The 19,960-nt window shown below is 36.8% G+C and overlaps 1 protein-coding gene across 42 annotated transcripts in view; it reads right to left on the bottom strand.

Annotated features, from left to right (window-relative positions):
- Positions 1 to 19,960, bottom strand: part of KIF21A (kinesin family member 21A) — a 189,222-nt gene that overhangs the window by 86,321 nt on the left and 82,941 nt on the right. For all 42 annotated transcript variants that reach the window (XM_042246879.2, XM_042246898.2, XM_042246881.2 and 39 more), the window contains exons 2-4: positions 2,422 to 2,644; positions 2,109 to 2,291; positions 580 to 729 (exon numbers count right to left, since the gene is read on the bottom strand). In XM_042246879.2, coding sequence (XP_042102813.1) covers positions 580 to 729; positions 2,109 to 2,291; positions 2,422 to 2,644 — 556 coding nt within the window. The remainder of the gene's footprint in view (positions 1 to 579; positions 730 to 2,108; positions 2,292 to 2,421; positions 2,645 to 19,960) is intronic.

Here is a 19,960-nt window from a genome sequence, read left to right as displayed (position 1 = left end):
CCAGGCTGCTCCTCTGTCCATGGAATTTCCCAAACAAGAATACTGGAGCTGGTTGCCACTTCCTTCTCCAGGGGATCTTCCCGACCCACGGACTGAATCCGCTTCTCTGCATTGCAGGTAGCTTCTTTACCACTGAGCCACCAGGGAAGCCCCACAGCCTCCATGTGATATAGCAGAAAGCACAAAGGGCTGCGGTCTCATCCTTCACTTTGAATTATCTAACCCTCTTTTTCTAGGTGTGAAAGGAAACCATACATACAATGCTTTACATTCTTTAGATGTTATGATAAATGCACTGACTTTATCACAACTGTGACATTTTTAATAATAAAATCCTGGAAAAAATGATGAAGATAAAATTTTACCTCAATGCTACTCTTTAGGATACAAATTTCATATGGTGAGCAGCAAAGCTATTAAACAAAGCCAAATGTGCTCTAATTGTTTCCTTTGGCCGTGCCTTGAAGCTTGCAGGGATGGAACCCATGTCTTCTGCATTGAGAGTGCACAGTCCTAACCCTTGCATCACCAGGGAATTCCCCCAAACATGCTCTATTTTAACTATAACATAAATGTCACCTCGGATTCTGTATTCACTGTACGTGTTGTGACTCCCACAGTATAAATTCCTCCAGCTGAATCTTCATGAATCCTTATATTTGATTTTTTAGTTTTTGCATCAATATCACGAGTAGTATCAAATAAGTCAAGAACCTCTTCATTATATAGCTATCAAAAGAAGTAAGTTTAACATTAGCCAAAATTGCCTCATGGCTCTAAGAACACATATTGCATGTTATCTTTGAAACATATCTTAAAAGCTCTTCTAAATGACATATTTATTCAAACTAACACATAAAAATGACCACAGATAAAAATCGATGCCAGATTTCTTTACAAGGGTAAGAAGAGTAGAAGACTTAATCATGACTAATGAGTTAAGGACTAGATAAAATGATCCATTAATCCTCTGCAAGAGATAAATATTTATAAATACAAGTAAATTATAAAAAAATATGTATCAAATGTACACAAATCCTAAGCTTGAAAGTTTAGGGAAGGTTTTAAGAGTTTTTAGTGTTTGAACTAAAAGTATACTTCCTTTGGCTCTACAACCCTCCTTAGTGTGTCTAAAAATTAATACTTAGTATTTTTGCAAGATGTGCAATATATCAATAGACTCTGATGAGACTGTGCTACCACCTTCTAAGAGGATGTATATACCAATTTTTCTATCAATATGCTTAAAGTCACAATGCCTAATAACATTTACAGGGTGAAAGGGAAGATAAAAGAACACTGTTTCTTTCCTTTTTCCATCATTAGTTACCTTTCTTTTGGTAGAAACATATAATTATATTCTTCTTTCCTTTTATTCAATTGGAATGTCAATTAAAACTAGCAGTGAGATAACTGGTATTAATTTGAGTTGTTTTCTATTTTGTGCTATATAATGCTGAATAAAATGTTTCATAATTTGTCAAAATGATTTGCTTAGGTGATGTAGACTACAGTTAGACTAGAATGCTCATTGGACCAAGCGTACAGAATTATAATGGTACTGTCTACCCAACTGCAATACTGCTCAAATCTCAAATGTCTTCTTACTAGCATGACCTTCCTACCAGCCTAGACTGCCCTAAATTAATCCAAACCTGCCCTAATCTTTAGATACTTCATTAAAATATCCTCACATTCTTGTAGTAATACCAGCTTCTGCAGCCAGACTAGTGTTGCAACATTAATTGTATTATTCCTCATATTCTCTCCTTCCCTTTTGGTATTAGTTACTGAATTCCCAGCACTTTGTGAACCTAACTACATTACAAAAGTAATTCTCAGAAAAGAAAAAAAAAATCTGAAATCAGCAATATTAATTGTTTTACTCTATGGATGCTGGTCAAATATCTATAATTTAAATGCCAGTAAATAAGGAATACTTATTACCTATTATCTCTTGTTATTAGTGCCTATGTTAATTTACTCAAACAACATTTATTGAATACCATATGCCAAGCACTAAAATGGAAGCTGGACTATAAAGTCATAGGGCTATGGTCTTAAGAAATAAGATTTAAAGGAAACTAATGACACAGTTAAACCATTACCTCCAAGAACTGGGCATTCACTTTAAAATCTGGAGGAGGAAGTCCGTTTTTAATGGAAGTGTGCTTTTTTTCTTCAATACTCTTGAAAAGATGTTTAACAGCACGAGAAATAATACCCTGTTCTTCCTCAATGATGTTAACATCAAATCCTGTTCCCATTGTGTATGTTTTGCCAGCTCCAGTCTGAATAAAAGAATAGAGAAAAATAGATGCTTGATCTTAATAACATAATCTCAAGCAACAAAAATGAAAGTGGAACTGAACTAACACTTCTGAAAAGTTACAGCTTCTATGAAAATAATTTGATACTTACTTGTCCATAGGCAAAAACTGTAGCATTATATCCTTCAAAACAGCCCTCAATTAGTTTTTCTATGCATTGAGTGTAGATCTGCTCTTGTTGGGAGTCAATGTCAAACACATAATCAAAAGTGAAAGCTTTATCTTTGCCTAGGAAGACTTGAGGTTCTCCAGGTGTTACAGATGTACAAATATGGCATCCCTCAATCCTTTCTTTGGCAAGCTGTGGTCTTATTCTGTAAGGCAAAAAACAGGAAGAAATAAAATAAGATACAGTATATGGAAAAAAAGTGAAGAAGTAGGATTTTGAAAAGCCTAGCCAAATCTTTTAAAATCACAAATGTAATCTAGTATTTACACCTTGAGCTGAAAAGTTTAAGGTAAATAATACTGAGTTAACTTCAATATGAGTTACTTAATCCAAAAAAATCATGACTAAGAGTAAAATTAAACTTAAAATTAAATACTTTTGTGAGTGAATATCTTTTCTCAACTCCCTAAGAAGTAAAGACTCAGTTAAGTAAGTTCAACTATCAAAGTGCTATTTATTGTTATCTTCGTTTTAGATTTTTTTCTTTATTTCCAAAGAGGATGATATCCAAAAGTGAGAAATTAAGAACATAGCATTTATTTTGATACCCATGACTCACCATTTTTTGCAAACTCTTCACTAATGGTTCCCAAACTTATTTGACCATAACCTTCTGTTAGCTTAACATATTTAAGCATAACCCCAGAATATATAATCCCACATTGTATATTCACTTATAAATATATGCATGTACCATATTGATTTGTTATATGATATATATAAAAGCAGAATTTTGAAAAGAATTTAAAAATAAAAACACAAAAAATTTCTAAATATTTTCTCTCCAAAACTATCGAATCATCATTTACATCACAACATTATACTTGACCTACACCCAACTCTCATACTTCAGATTCTAGGATCTTCCTCTTATGCATTAGCATTCTGCTTTCAAGGCCAAGTTTTCAAAGAAGGAAAGTAAATATGGTGATATGTTACTAACAGAACAAAGGAAAACCTGGCCCTGTTTTATTCACTCCATAAACAGGACCATCAGGACATACATGTCACTGATTTATTCTACTTGGGTTTTTAAGAGGTTCCTATTTGCCATGGAGAAAGAGAAGCAATTTAAGGAAGAAAGTAAAGACAACCAGTAATAGAAAATATAAAATAATACAGACAGAAAACAGGATTTTAAAGAAATCTCATTTTCAGAAATAGAGATCTATAGAAGTGGAATGAGTTCATCTATTTGTTAGAAATAAAGCCAAGCCAAAGTCCAGATCACCTGAGTTTTAATCCTTGATAGTACTGAGAAGGGACTGAATTTCTGTAACCCTGGTTATCTTAAACAGAATTCTGTACTAGCATAAACGTGTTAAGTAAAGAATATTATTTATTTATGCAATTTTCCCTTCTTCTGTAATAATGATGTTTTTCTTCCATAAAGTCTTCAACTTCAATGATTTGTTTTAATAGCATGCAATGATCAATGGGGAGCTGGCTAGGTGCTGTGGAAAGAGTAATGAAGTGTCCATAGGAGACTTGGATTCTAATACTTATCTCACTCTATAGGTATCATGTGGTCTTCTCTTGGAGCTCCAATTTCCTCACCAGTTGACAGAAACTATCATTTTCAAGATTCCTTTCAGATCTAACATTATTTATCTGAAGAACACTGAGTAATAATATTTATATACTATTATAAAGATAAAATTATAAGAAATAAAACAAATGTTTCTTACAAGAAACTATATCCATGGACTATAAAAACAGCCCATTGTAGTAAGCAGCTTTGACTTTCTGGTTCCACATTTTCTTGAAGAGTTGTCTTTCTCAAAGTTAACATTCCCTTTTTCCAAACTCCCCTTTTCCTGTCACACTCCATCCATTCATGGGGATAAATATGATAAATACAATCCTCCTCAGGAGAGTCAAGAGGAGAAAAACAAATCCCCCATGCTCCTTGGAAGAATCACCATCCTGTCTGTTGGCCAGTTAGAAGAGTCAACTTCAATTACTCCCTATTCCATCTATCTAACCTATCTCTAAGAACTATTACTTATCTCAGAAATAGTTCATCCATTTTCTTCCCATTCTCACCTAATCAAGCCACCATTATCTCTTACTTGGGTTATTGCAAGTCTTCTCACCAGAGAGCCTGCGTCAAATTTTGCCCCCATCAATCTGTTCCACAGATTGGTACTGATATTTATAAAATATGAAGTTGATATATTTGTAAAATATGAAGTTTATATGATATTTGTAAAATATGGTTGATCACTGCCTTGCCTAAAACTCTTTGTGTGCGTGCTAAGCTGCTTCAGTTGTGTCCGACTCTTTGCAAGTGTGTGGACTATAGCCCACCAGGCTACTCTATCAATGGGATTCTCCAGGCAAGAATAATGGAGTGGGATGCATGTCCTCCTCCAGGGGATCTTCTAGACCCAGGGATTGAACACACATCTCTTATGTCTCCTGCATTTGCAGGCAGGTTCTTTTACCACTAAACCCATCTGGGAAGCCCAAAGACCCTCTAGTATACCCTTAAATCACTCTGCAGTCTCCTCTTGCCATGGTTAACCTTCCCATCAAAGGACTTTTGTTAGTGAAGGTAGTTGTGGTGATGGTTTATTTTTAGCTAGTTTCACTAACAAATTAAGCTCTCTCTAGCATCTATGCTTTCAAATATGATTTTCTCTCCTGGACATTCCTCTTTCTCAATTCCCAACTCCTTTTCCAGCCTGAACATCTTGTTTTCAATCTCTGTTTAGATTTCACTTCTTTCAGAAGGACTCACCTAATTCTGCATTCCACCATAAAGTCATATCTGAGCTGAGGCTATGTCTCCTGAGAGCTACTCCATTTATCCCCAAATTCTGCTCTCTCCCTGATTTATAGCTGCACTATGAAATTTAATAAACCCCATGTAATATAACAGATAAACATAAAAACAACTAAATGAAAATCAGCACTAGGCTACTGTTTAAAATCACTGCCTCATTAATTTTAAGTAAATGACTATGACCACAGGCCATCTTATTTGGCTATTAAAATACTTTTAATTTAGTTTCAACATAAAGAATAAGCACTATTTGAATTGCAGATACTACAGCCAATTTTAGAATGCCAGTGTCACTCAAAATTTACCTAACCTCTACTCACCTGCTTATTATCCTTGCTAATGGCAAGGAGGAGTACATTTGAAAGATGGATAATATGCATTCATACCATCTGCATGGGTGGGGAGAGTGACTTTAAAAACCAAAAAGATGGGTGGAACCCTTTTCTACCCAAAACAGGCAATGGCAGCTTCCCAGCAGTCTGAGAAATTCCCATCTATAAGGGGATGGTCTCTGGCACAAGCAGATAACTGGAAGCTGACTACACTTCAAAGTTCAGAGATATATTCATCCACCTTCTCAATTTCCTTTTGAAAATTCAGATTATAAACTTTCCAAATCTCTAACATTATACTCGTCAGGAATTCTCAGATAGTCTTAACCCAAATCAATTAACCTACTTTAATAATGTAGAGTCTGAAATTTACATGGCAACAAGCTTCCATTTAGAAACTATAATTTGATGTTATATATAGACAAAATATACCACTCTTCTGGGAAAAACAAGACTAAAACTAAAATCTGATATTTATTATTTTATATATTTTGAAATACCTTCTTTCTTAGTTTTTTATATAAAAATAAGAACATTAAATATACTCATCTAATCCCAACATTAAGAAATAATAAAAAGCCTTGCAGTCTTTTTAAAATGTTTATAATCAAACAACTAGATATATTAATATTTGAAACTGCTTCTTAAAGAAAAACAATTATGCATAAAACATGTCATAAATATTTAAGATATTTTAATACTACACAGCAATATTTAAAAAGCCAACAATGTGGGTTCTATCTAAAACAGTAATTTGCTAATGGAGATGGGTTTTTTTCAGATGTTACAGTGGACATGAATATAGGCAAGGTGGGGCCATTATGGAAAATAGTGACAGTTTCGCTAGAGAATATGCCCTGTTTCTTAGCATGAGATTTGGAACCTTTTATCCTTTGTGGGCTATTGACCAATAGGGTGGGATCTGAAAGGGAAAAATCCATGGAGAGCCATACAGAAATAAATATACTTTGTTATAACCAGTTTTTGAAGGTTGAAGGTTTGAAACAAAATATGATACAAGCTGTCAATTATTCAGTTTTAAGATAAAAGGACATGAACAAATGTATCCATGTTCTGAATCTTTCCATCAGCTTATAGCAGCTTTTTAGTTTCTGTTCTCACACTCTATTTAAACTGCTTAGACAGAAGGCACCAATGACCTTCTTATTTCCAAATACAATGGATCCTTTTTAGTCTTCTTCTTACCTGACACATTTGATCCTATTCACAACCAGTAAGGGAGAAAAAATCTTTTTTCCTCTACCCTTCTAGATTCTCCTGACTAGGACCCTTTTGACAAGACAGATAAACAACATAAAAACAAACAAATTTATTAACTTTTGTTTCGCGCATATACATGGAAATATTCAGTGTTGAGTAAATCAAAGAGTGGTTGCAACTTGAATTTATATAGCATCTTAACAAAAAGAAAAAGGGCTTTGAGTTTCTTGTACAACAAACTGTCAGCATATAAATACGTGTAGGAGCTAGTGGAAGATAAAGGCTAATTAAGTAAACTTTATTATGTAGGATACTTTGGTGCAGTCTCTGGTAATTAACTTCTGTCCTTGGAGCAGAGCAGAGGGAGAAAACCTTTTAAAAGCTAGGTCCTGCTTTTGGGCAAATATCTGTTTCTTTTCATTGCCTTTTCACAGCCCCAAACAATTCTTATGTCAAAATGGCATATAATGGGGTGGCATTTTCTGCTCCCCTACAAACACATTTCTCAGTAGTTAGCTTTTGTGACATTCCTTCTGAACTTATCTTTTCCTCCTGTATCTCATATGCCAAGTTGCCTTAAAATATCAGTGTTTTCCCTGCCACCAAAGTGTTCCAATTATTTAGCATGGTATCTATTCTAAGCTTTTCCTAATCTGAATTCTGCCTACAATTCCACTCTCAGATCTAGTTACACTACTCAGCTACATCAAACCACTGATCATTTTTTGATCAACTAACTACATACTTTCAGTCACTGTGCCAACCTACATGCTTTTTTCTCTACCTAGAATGCTGGACTTCTATGTCTCCGCATAGCAACTTCTCTGTAATTCTTTAAGACCTAATTCAAATATCAGTACATTTATAAAGCTTTCCCCTTCCTCCCAAATTTGAATTAGTCTATGCAGTTTATACAAGATTTTAGAATGTGCCAAATCGCTTCTGTCATCTTTGACTCTTTGTGACTCCATGGGCTGTAGCCTGCCAAGCTCCTCTGTCCATGGGATTCTCCAGGCAAGAATACTGGAGTGGGCTGCTGTTACCTTCTCCAGGGCATCTTCCCAACCCAGGGATCAAACCCATATTCCCTGTGTCTCCTGCATTGGCAGGCAAGTTCTTTACCACTGAGCCAACTGGGAGGAGATTTTAGAATAACAGATATCAAATTGAATTCTTATTGATCACTAGCAAATGAATTATTTGAGAACTGAGAATATAGGTTATTTAGGCATAAAGTTAATTCAGCAGATGTTGATTTACTGACTCCTATAAACTGCTCTAGTTACAGGGGAGGAATATTCCAATACTGGGCATGTGACTATCACAGTAACTTAACTTTTTCCCCATCAACTCTACTCTGTTACTAGAAACTTGATCTTGAGCAATCATTTAACTAATGTATGTATTAATTTCCTAATCTATAAGATGAATATAGGAGCCTATATTTAATACTCCTAAAGTTCTAACTTTAAGTTGTATTTTAATTATTCCCCTATGAAAAGCAAAATGCTGACTTTAAAAGGTATCAACAAACAACTATTTTCTTCTGCCACACCTTGTATCCACCATTAGTCACATTACTCATTCCACATTCTTTATAGTTCCTATTATTCTCTTCAGTTTTTATAGTAATTACTACTGTGGCCACAGGGACAAAGAACTTCCTTCATAAAAACATTATGATGGCTCTTTGCAGTGGCAGTATCTAGTGAAGACTAGAAGAGAATCTGAGAATAAGACCAGTAAGTTTCCTTAAACTGGGCCTTATTTTCTGTTCTCTGCCCAAATAATAATCATAACTGCATTTATCAAATAAGCTAAGAGGACTAGTTCAAGATGTCCTAGATAATAGAGAAATATAAGACAAGCATATTTGGCAGAATTGCACACAATGTGCTCAGTAACATTTGATTTTTTTGTGGCCACATGGATTGTAGCCTGCCAGGCTCCTCTGCCCACGGCATTCTCCAGGCAAGAATAATGGAGTGGGTAGCCTCTCCTTTCTCCAGGGGATCTTTCTGACCCAGAGATCAAACCTGGGTCTCCCACATTGCAGGCAGATTCTTTACCATCTGAGCCACCAGGGAAGCCCAGTAATATTTAAGGTCTAATTCTGCCACATATTCTTGGAAGAAGCATCCTATCATGAGATCTTAGCATACCTATACATTCTTTTTTTTAATTTTTAATTGAGGCGTAGTTGCTGTACAATGTTGTGCTGGTTTCTCCATACAACAACATAAATCAGTCATAAGTATACGTATGTCCTCTCCCTCTTGAATCCCTGAAAGTTCTTGCTCAATATGCCAAGAATGCAAAATCCTGGCAGCTCTTCTCATGGATCACTTCTCAAGGGTGCATTTGCAGCAAGCAACCATTAGGGATAATGTCTTGCTCCTGACAAAGAGTTGGCTTGCTTCAGCAAAACAATGGAAACAATGAATAAATAATAAAAACAGTGAATTCCCAAGTTCAGTGTTTCTTTTTGTTCCTATTTCATTGAGATATAATTGACATGCAAATTGCTTCAGTTGTGTCCAACTCTTTGCAACTTTATGGACTGCAGCCACCCAAGCTCCTCTGTCCAATGGGATTCTCCAGGCATGAATACTGGAAGGGGTTGCCATGCCCTTCTCCAGGGGATCTTTCCTGTTTCTCTTTGACCCAGGGATCAAACCTGTTTCTCTTATGCCTTCTGCATTGGTAGGCAGGTTCTTTACCACTAGTGCCACCTGGGAAGCACAGTAACTGATATACAGCATTGTATCTGAGAGTTTCCCACATGGTGCTAACGGCAAAGAATCCACCTGTCAATGCAGGAGATGCAAAAGATGCAAGTTCAATCCCTAGGTTGGGAAGATCCCCTGAAGGAGGAAATGGCAACCAGCTCCAATAGCCTTGCCTGGAAAATCCCATGGACAGAGGAGCCTGGTGGGCTACAGTACATGGAGTTGCAAAGAGTTGAACACAAGTGAACACACATACACACGCTGTATATAAATTTAAGGTATACAATATAGTGATTTGACTTACATACATTATGAAATGCTTACCACAATAGTTCAATGAACTTTCATCATCTCATATAGGTACTAAAGATACAGATATTAAAGAAATAGAAAATATGTTTTTTTCTTGTGATGAATAGGTTGCTGTTTCTTGATATCCCACTGTTTGCATAGCATCCATGGAACAGGTCTGCCTGCATTGCCTCTTTTGGATTAGGGGTTCAGAGATGGGGAATCAGTTCCAATCACCAGGAAACTCATGATGCTTAGTGTGTGGTGAATAATAAAAATTCTTTGCCCCCAACTCAGGAATCTTCTATCTTCTGCCATGATATATGAAGCAGTGGAAAGACTAGCTTGTTTACTTGTAAATAAGATAAAATCCCAGACTCTGTACAGGTCTTTTAAAAAGTTTTATTTTATTTATTTGGCAGCATTGGACCTTAGTTGCAGCATGTGGGTCAAGTTATTTTCATTTTTCCCTACAAATAGAAAAGGAATAGCACACAAAATGTCATGCTTTTTGCCGCAGGCCATTGCTAATCTCTTGTCCTGTTAGAAAACACCATAGTCCTTAATCTACTGTTTCATAATCGTGACAAAATTTTCCATTACCTAAATGTCTTTATAAATGGTCTCTTCTCTTTTTTGCTTGAGTTATTCTGATCTCATCCCCATGTGATTTTGGTAGTTGTCTAGTTTACTCTATAATCTGACCTGATTCCTATTTTGTGTGTCTCTCTTACTTGCAGCTATCTGTAACTAGCCCATTTGGCACCTTGTGAACACCTTCGTTCTTCTTACAGGACACCAATAAATCTGTTCCCTGAACAGATCTTTTGCCTTTTTTTAAATCTCATTTGTCAGTAGATGATCATTATTAGTGAACAATACTTATTAGTATTCAATGTGATACCTTAATGTGAATTATATCCTACTAATTTCCTCCATTCTATTTCTTCAAAGTAAGGGCATTCTATCACCACAACTATAAGTGACTGAACTTTTTGTCCCTTGTTTGATTCTCTCCTAGTTCATTCCAGTTAGTAGAAACCACTAAGAATTTTCACTACTTTAACCCTCTACCTTCTATTCTAGAAGAGACATTCTGACACACAAGAGGAACTTGCTACACATTTGTGGCCTTGCTGATTTATTTTCCTAAAAGAACAGGCACTGCCTTAATCATAAGTAACACAAATCCACAAAAATCTTCCCCTAAGTGGATCTTTAATTACAATTAGGTTGATGGGAAGAAACATATTTCTTCAAGACATTCACGAAAGAAGCACACCTCAGTAATTCCACTAAAGAGATTAATTTTGAAAAAAGCCTAAGAACAATAAAGAACAACAATGTGTACCAGGGATCAGGAAGTATACGCTTCTGTGAATAACAGAGATGGTGAGAAGAACATACTTTTTAATATATTAATGATGAATCACTTTTTAAAATTGCTCAGAAATCTTATCCTAACCTGTATGATTAGCTATGTATCCTATTGCCTCATCTCTCCATGGTCCAGCTGACTCAAGTTTTTTTCTTAGTTAGGAACACCAAAATATATGCTCAGACACATAGATTTTCAATGAAAATACTTAAAGCACAGTACATATACTACTTCTAGCTCAGGCAACATAACCAACCTCCTTAATACACAGAAAAAAAACTTACAGAAAATAGAAAAAATGAGGAGGCAGAGGAATATGTTAAAATGAAAGAACAAGATAGGATCTCAGAAAAAGAACTAAACAAAATAGAGATAAGCAATCTATCTGAGAAAGAGTTCAAGATAATGATCATACAGATGATCACTGAATTAGAGAGAAAAGGTGAAACAGATGATCACAGTGAGAATTTCAACAAAGAGTTAGAAAATATAAAAAAGAAGCAATCAGAGCTGATGAATATAGTAACTGAAGTGAAAAATACACTAGTGGGAAACAACAGTATATTACATGACCTTGGCATACCAAGTAGTTTCCAAATCGGTCAATATTTAAATTCTTTGCCTATTTTCGAGAAAATCACTGGATCAAAAATGTCGATAAGTGTGGTTATGCTGCTGCTGCTGCTGTTAAGTTGCTTCAGTCGTGTCCAACTCTGTGCGACCCCATAGACGGCAGCTCACCAGGCTCCACTGTTCCAGGGATTCTCCAGGCAAGAACACTGGAGTGGGTTGCCATTTCCTTCTCCAATGCATGAAAGTGAAAAGTGAAAGTGAAGTTGCTCAGTCATGTCCAACCCTCAGAGACCCCTTGGACTGCAGCCTTCCAGGCTCCTCCATCCATGGGATTTTCCAGGCAAGAGTACTGGAATGGGGTGTCATTGCCTTCTCCAGTGGTTATGCTAGAGGTTCCTTATTAAATCTACTATATTACATATTGAAAATAAGCTTTAATGTAGGGAAAGAAATGTCTCCCATTTGATTCTTAAAACACACACACACATACCAGATCAGCAATCTTGAAGACAAAGCAGTGAAAGTCAGCCAAGCTGAAAGGGTGAAAAGGGAGACTTTAAAAATGAGGGCTATTTTAAGGAACCTCTGTGACAACATCAAGAATACTAACATTTGCATTATTAAGGTTCCAGAAGGAGAAGAAAGAGAAAGGGGTAGAGAATTTCTATTTGAAGAAATAATAGGTGAAAACTTTCCTGACTTGAGGAAAGAAACATACATTCAGGTCCAGGAAGCACAGAGTCCTAAACAAGATGGACCCAAAGAGGTCCACACCAAGATACAAGTAAATGGCAAAAATTAAAGATAAACAGAGAATCTGCAAAGCAACAAGAAAAAGCAAGTAATTATAAACAAGGAAATTCCTATAAGATACTTGAATTTTCAGCAGAAATTTTGCAGGCCAGGAGAGAATGGCCCAATATATTCAAAGTGAATATATTTTTTCACTTTGAAAGAAAAAAACATACAACAAAGATTATAAGAATATTCTACCTGACAAGATTGTCATTCAAAATTAGAGAAGATAAAGATTACAGACAAGCAAAAAAAAAAAAAAAAAAAAAGACTGTGTCACCAATAAACTGGTCTTATAAGAAATATTGAAGAAACATCTCTAAGTAGAAAAAGCCACAACTAGAAATAAAGCAGTTACGAAAGGAAAAATCTAATGGTAAAGGCAAACATAAAGCTAGTAAGAAGGCTAAAAGACAAAAGAAGTAAAAGTACTACCTTGAAAAGTAAAATCATTAATAACTACAGTCAGTAGTTAAGGGATTCACAAAACAAAAATATATAAAATATGATGTCAAAAACACAAAATGTTGAAATGGGTAGGGGATAGTAAAAATGAAGACCTGTTATAATGTGTCAGACTAAGAGATTATCAACTTAAAATAGACAACTATTGCATAGACTGTAATATATAGGGTAACCACAAGTTAAAAACCTATAAAGATACACAAAAATTAAGAGAAAAAAATCTACACAAAACTCTAAAGGTAGCCATCAAATCACAGGGGAAAAGAGCAAAAGAAGAGGAAGGGAACAGAAGATAACTACAAAAATAACCAGAAAACAAGTTTAAAGGTGTCAATAAGTACCATATCTAGTAATAATTACTTTATATGTAAGCAGACTAAATGCTCCAGTCAAGAGACAGAATGGCTAACTTGATTTTTTAAAAAAGACCTATTATATGCTGCCTACAAAAGACTCCAGATATAAAGGCACACAGAAACTGAAAGTGAGGGGATAGAAAAAGGTATCCCACACAAATGGAAATCAAAAGAAAATGAAGGTGGCAATACTGATATCAGACTTTAAGAGACAAATATATTATAAAATAAAGGTATCAATCCAACTAAAAAATATAGCAAAGACAAATACATATGCACTCAACATAAGAACACCTAACTACATACAACAAATGTTAACAAGCATAAAGTGGAAATTCACAGTAACACAATAAAAGTAGGGGACTTTAGCACCCCACTTACATCAATGGACAGATCACCCATTGATCTGTTGACAGAAAATCAACAAGGAAAACATTGGCCTTAAATTTCACATTAAATCAGCCTGGGAATTAACAGATATACAAAAAATATTTTCATCCTAAAACATCAGAATACATTCTTTTCAAAAGTATACTGAGCATTATCCAGGATAGATCTCAAGTTAGGCCACAAAACAAGTTTCAATAACTTTAAGAAGACTGAAATCATATCAAGTATCTTTTCTAGACACAATGGTATGTGACTAGAAATCACCTAAAAGAAAAAAAAAATTGTTTAGCCATAAAAAAGAATAAAATCTTGCCATCTGCAACAACATGGATGGATCTAGAGGGCATTATGCGAAGTGAAATAAATTGGACAGAAAAGGATAAATTCCATATGATCTCACATACATGTAGTATCTAAACAAAGAAAATAAAATGAAAAGATATTCATAGATACAGGGAATAAACTGGCAGTTGTCAGACAGAAGGGAGAGTGAGACTGGGCAAAATAGATAGAAGAGGAACAAACTTACAATTATAAAATAAATAAATCACAAGGTTATACAGCATAAAAAATACAGTCAATAATACTATAATTACTTTGTTTGAGGACAAACAAACTATAACAACTTTTTCTGAGGACAAACAAACTAGGCTTATCATCGTGATCATTTTATAATGCATTCAAATGTTGAATCAGTATGCTGTACACCTGAAACTAGTATACTATTGTATGCCAACTAGCTAACTATACTTCACATACAAAAACAGAAACCTGCTTTTTGCTAATCAGTCCAGTTCAGTTCAGTTGCTCGGTCATGTCCGACTCTTTGTGACCCCCATGAATTGCAGCCCGCCAGGCCTCCCTGTCCATCACCAATTCCCGGAGTTCACTCAGACTCACATCCATTGAGTCAGTGATGCCATCCAGCCATCTCATCCTCTGTCGTCCCCTTCTTCTCCTGCCCTCAATCCCTCCCAGCATCAAAGTCTTTTCCAATGGGTCAGCTCTTTGCATGAGGTGGCCAAAGTACTGGAGTTTCAGCTTTAGCATCATTCCTTCCAAAAGAAATCCCAGGGCTGATCTCCTTCAGAATGGACTGGTTGGATCTCCTTGCAGTCCAAGGGACTCTCAAGAGTCTTCTCCAACACCACAGTTCAGAAGAAGGCTGAGCGCCAAAGAATTGATGCTTTTTTGCTAATAGTGTTTTCCATTTAAAATAAAGCCTAATAACAAGTATTAGATCTATTATTTTATAGCAATCTTATATTACATGTAGATATACACTAGACAGAACTAGACTAAAGTGCCATTCCTAGTAACTTTGGTTTCTAGTCATTGCAGTTAACCTTCCTCACACTATAGCAGTATAATCAGTGGTTCACAGGATGTGTTCAGACAAGAAAACTCAACAGAAGTTGACAGAAGTTGAAGTTTATAATCCTGATTTTGGATTGCATTCCCCACTCCACTCTTGTTGGACAAGACTACCCCAAACATGGACAGACACAACCAGGAGGAAGGGAGGTAAGATGTGGAATATGGGTTTTTTCCCCTCAAACAACACTGGATTCCTAACATCTAAATTGATTTTCTATTGCTATGTATCAAATTTCTATTAGCTTAGGGCCTAAGAGAATCCAGATATATAATCTCACATTTTCTATAGATGAGAAATTCAGGCTGAGACCTCTGGTCAAAGTCTCATCAGGTTCAAATCAAGCCATCAGCTGGGCAGCATTCTTAGAGTTTCAGGATTCTCTTCCAAGTGCATTCAAGTTGATGAAAAAATTCATCTGCTTGCAGTTGTAGGACTAAGGTTCTTTTTTCCCTGCTGCCACATGAGGAGCTCTCAACTCCCACATTCCACTGTCAGGTTCTAGCTGTACGGCCCTCTTAGAACATGACATCTGATTGCTTCAAAGCTACCAAGAAAAAGTTCCTGCTCCAGTCTGAAGCTGTCTTATATAACATAATGCAATTATGAGAGTGACTTCTCATCACTCTTGACAAATTCTACTGATTAGAAGCAAGTCATAGATACTGCACACACTGAAGCAGAGATTTCAGAATGGCATGAACACCATCCCTTTACTGTTGATCCAATGATCCAGGCAAGGATCACTGAATGTCACCTTAGAGTTTGTCTGCCACAGTCAAGAAAGTTCTTTCTCAGAGAATGTGATATTTGATTAGACACTTTAAGAATGAGGAATCAACTGTGTGAAAGCAATGGGCTAAGGAGGCATCCACTGGGAATACAGGGAAGGGGAAATGGGATAAGGAAGGAGACAGAACTGAAAATGACTCCTAGCCATAGCCATATTAGTTATCTTTTCATTTCATCACTTGGTGCTAATGAATGCAAATAAAGATACAGTGTAAGTTTTATAAATCCAACTATCCAAGTTCTTAAAAATTTCATACCCCAAGAGGTATGCATTAATGTAAGAGACACAGAAAAAATGATGTATGTCTTCCTGGAGAGGCAACTTTATAAAAAAGTAATGCACTCTTGTTAAAAACCAAACATATTTATAGAATGAGTATAAGAAATGGAGTATAAACTAATTTTTCAGATAAAACTCCCACCAAGAAATTTCCAATTTGAGAGGGTATTACACATTTTCTCTCTCTGCAATTAGGGGAACTTTGGTGGAAATGCTTGACACTCAATGCTATTTTGCTTCTGGTCTCTACTTCAAACTTCATTAAATATTAATGAGGGGGAAATTTACAAATCTTAAGAAATAAACTTCTCAGCACATAATCTCAAATGTAATACACAGGAGCATATTTACTGCAGTCTTTACAGGACAAGCTACAGACTAAATTGTTAAAAAAGACATTTAAATGTATATATCATGCAGTCATCCACACTGGAGTCTTGGGCATTGTTCAGTTCAGTTCAGTCTCTCAGTCATGTCCAATTCTTTGCGATCCCATGGGCTGCAGCACACCAGGCTTCTCTGTCCATCACCAACTCCCAGAGTTGCTAAAACTCATCCATCGAGTCGGTGATGCCATCCTACTATCTCATCCTCTGTCATCCCCATCTCATCCTGCCTTCAATCTTTCCCAGCATGAGGGTCTTTTCCAATGAACTGGTTCTTCACATCAGGGGGCCAAAGTATTGGAGTTTTAGCTGCAGCATCAGTCCTTCCAATGAATATTCAGGATTGATTTCCTTGAGGATTGACTGATTGGATCTCCTTGCAGTCCATGGACTCTCAAGAGTCTTCTCCAACACCATAGTTCAAAAAAATTAATTCTTCAGTGCTCAGCTTTCTTTATAGTCCAACTCTTACATCCATACATGACTACTGGAGAAACCATAGCTTTGACTGGATGAACATTTGTTGGTAAAGTAATGTCTCTGTTTTTTAATATGCTGTATAGTTTGGTCATAGCTTTTCTTCTAAGGAGCAAGTGTCTTTTAATTTCATGGCTGCAGTCACTGTCTGCAGTGATTTTGGAGCCCAAGAAAATAAAGTCTCTCACTGTTTCCATTGTTTCCCCATCTATATGCCATGAAGTGATGGGACCAGATGCCGTGATCTTAGTTTTCTGAATTCTGAGTTTTAAGCCAGCTTTTTCACTCTCTTCTTTCACTTTCATCAAAAGGCTCTTTAGTTCTTTGCTTTCTGCCATAAGAGTGGTGTCATCTGCATATCGGAGGTTATTGATATTTTTCCCAGCAATCTTGATTCCAGCTTGTGCTTCATCCAGCACGGCACTTCACCTGATGTATTATGCATATAAGTTAAATAAGCAGGGTGACTACTTAAAAGCAGAGACATTATTTTGCCAACAAAGGTCCATCTAGCCAAGGCTATGGTTTTTCCAGTAGTCATGTATGGATTTGAGAGTTGGACTGTAAAGAAAGCTGAGTACAGAAGAATTGATGCTTTTGAACTGTGGTGTTGGAGAAGACTCTAGAGAGTCCCTTGGACTGCGAGGAGATGCAACCAGTCCATCTAAAGGAGATGAGTCCTGGGTGTTCATTGGAAGGACTGATGTTGAAGCTGAAACTCCAATACTTTGCCCACCTGATGCAAAGAGCTGACTCATTTGAAAAGACCTTGATGCTGGGAAAGATTGAGGGCAGGAGGAGAAGGGGATGAGGGAGTATAAGATGGTTGGATGGCATCACGGACTCAATGGACATGAGTTTGGGTAAACTCTGGGAGTTGGTGATGGACAGGGAGGCCTGGCGTGCTGCGGTCCATGGGTCGGAAAGAGCTGGACACGACTGAGTGACTGAACTGAACTGAACTGAAGCAGGGTGACAATATACAGCATTGACACATTCCTTTCCTGATTTGGAACCAGTCTGTTGTTCCATGTTGGGCATTGTACTAAAAGCTTTTTGTTCACTGGTTGGTTGGTTTTGTTTTTGTTCTTGAAGATCCAAATGCATATCCTGTTTTGTGGCATAAATTTTTGACAATAGGCCAAAGTCTATTCTTTCTTTTCTCTTTAAAAATATTTTGCTATTAATAAAATTTTTATCTGAATACCCTGCATATTTCAAGCCTCCTAGCAGCTATGCTATGCTAAGTCACTTCAGTCATATCCAACTCTGTGCAACCCCATAGATGGCAGCCCACCAGGCTCCCCCATCCCTGGGATTCTCAAGGCAAGAACACTGGAGTGGGTTGCCATTTCCTTCTCCAATGCATGAAAGTGAAAAGTGAAAGTGAAGTCGCTCAGTTGTGTCTGACTCTCAGCGACCCCATAGACCATAGCCCGCCAGGCTGCTCCATCCATGGGATTTTCCAGGCAAGAGTACTAGAGTGGGGTGCCATTCCGTTCTCCGCTCCTTGCAGCTAGATGTGGCCATATGATTAAGTTTGGGTTAATGTGAGCAGTTAAATAGAATAGATGGCCTTCTCTCTCTCTCTCTCTCTCTCTTTTTTTTTCCCCTCTTCCCAGTGCCTGAAATGCAGAAGTGATGGTGATGTATCATCTTGACTCATGTGGACAAGAGCAACACTCAAAGGATGGTGGAGCAACAAAACAAGTATCCTGGATCTCCAATACAATGGAATATAGCTCTGGGCTGCGTATGCCCAGGCTGTAAGGTGGAAGGCTCTATTTTGATTAAGCCTTTGTAATTTAGGGTCATTGTTAGAGCAGCTGAATCCATTTCCTAACTAACACAGAATATGATAGCTGCCCTATCAGAACCTGGGCTTTCCAGGTGGCTAAACAGTAAAGAAGCGCCTGCCAATGCAGGAGATGTGGGTTTGAGCCCTGGGTCTAGGAGATCCCCAGAAGGCAGAAACGACAACACACTCTAGTGTTCTTGCCTGGAGAATCCCATGGACAGAGGAGCCTGGTAGGCTACAGTCCATAGGATCACAAAAGGTCAGACACAACTGAGCGTGCACACACATGCTATCGGAACCTACAATATGTGGTACTGACTTGGAGATTGAATGGTAGGTGATGATGAACAGAAAGCAAGAAGATAAGTTTGCTGACTCTTGCTTATGTCACAGCAAAATGTTTAGTAGAACTGTCATCTTGAAAGTTAGTACTTTAAAGGTAATAACTAAGACTCCAGCTTGAGAAAAAGTGAATGGAAAAAGTATGAATGGTAGTATGCATGGCTACCTTTTTGGTTCTTCCAACAACAGGTTTTAAAAGATATAAATGCAGCCTAAATAAGGAAGTCTTAAGCAGATATGGAAGATAATTCAGTACTGCTCATCCCACCTGTAGTTTGAAGCCTAAATTGACTGAGTGTCTAGTGAGTGTATTGCTACCTAATTCTTCTATATTCCAGTCACATAGAGTTAAAACAAAAGGTTCAGAAAGTATTGCTTAAGCTGATATGAACCTGAGATTCCAAGAGTTCAACAGTCAATGAGATTCAGCCCAGCAATCAGGAAGATATTAAGAGAACTTTCCTCTCATATAAGCCTCAAGATAACTGGCCTTGATTTAGACACTGAAGGATTTGCTGAACACAAAGGCCAACAATTAAAATCCAGTTCGTTATCCAAGAAACAAAATTGAATTGATTAATGTTTGGCTACGTTTACTTGCACTTGAAATTAATCAGTATAAATAGGCAGAAAATGCAGTAAGGTTTTGAGGGGATGTACTACACACACTGGCTTCCCAGTTGGCTCAGTGGT

Source organism: Ovis aries, chromosome 3, assembly GCF_016772045.2.
Source record: "Ovis aries strain OAR_USU_Benz2616 breed Rambouillet chromosome 3, ARS-UI_Ramb_v3.0, whole genome shotgun sequence".
Classification (NCBI taxonomy): domain Eukaryota; kingdom Metazoa; phylum Chordata; class Mammalia; order Artiodactyla; family Bovidae; genus Ovis; species Ovis aries.
The sequence above is the reverse complement of the archived record's forward strand: the minus strand, read 5'-3'. Positions and strand labels throughout refer to the sequence as shown.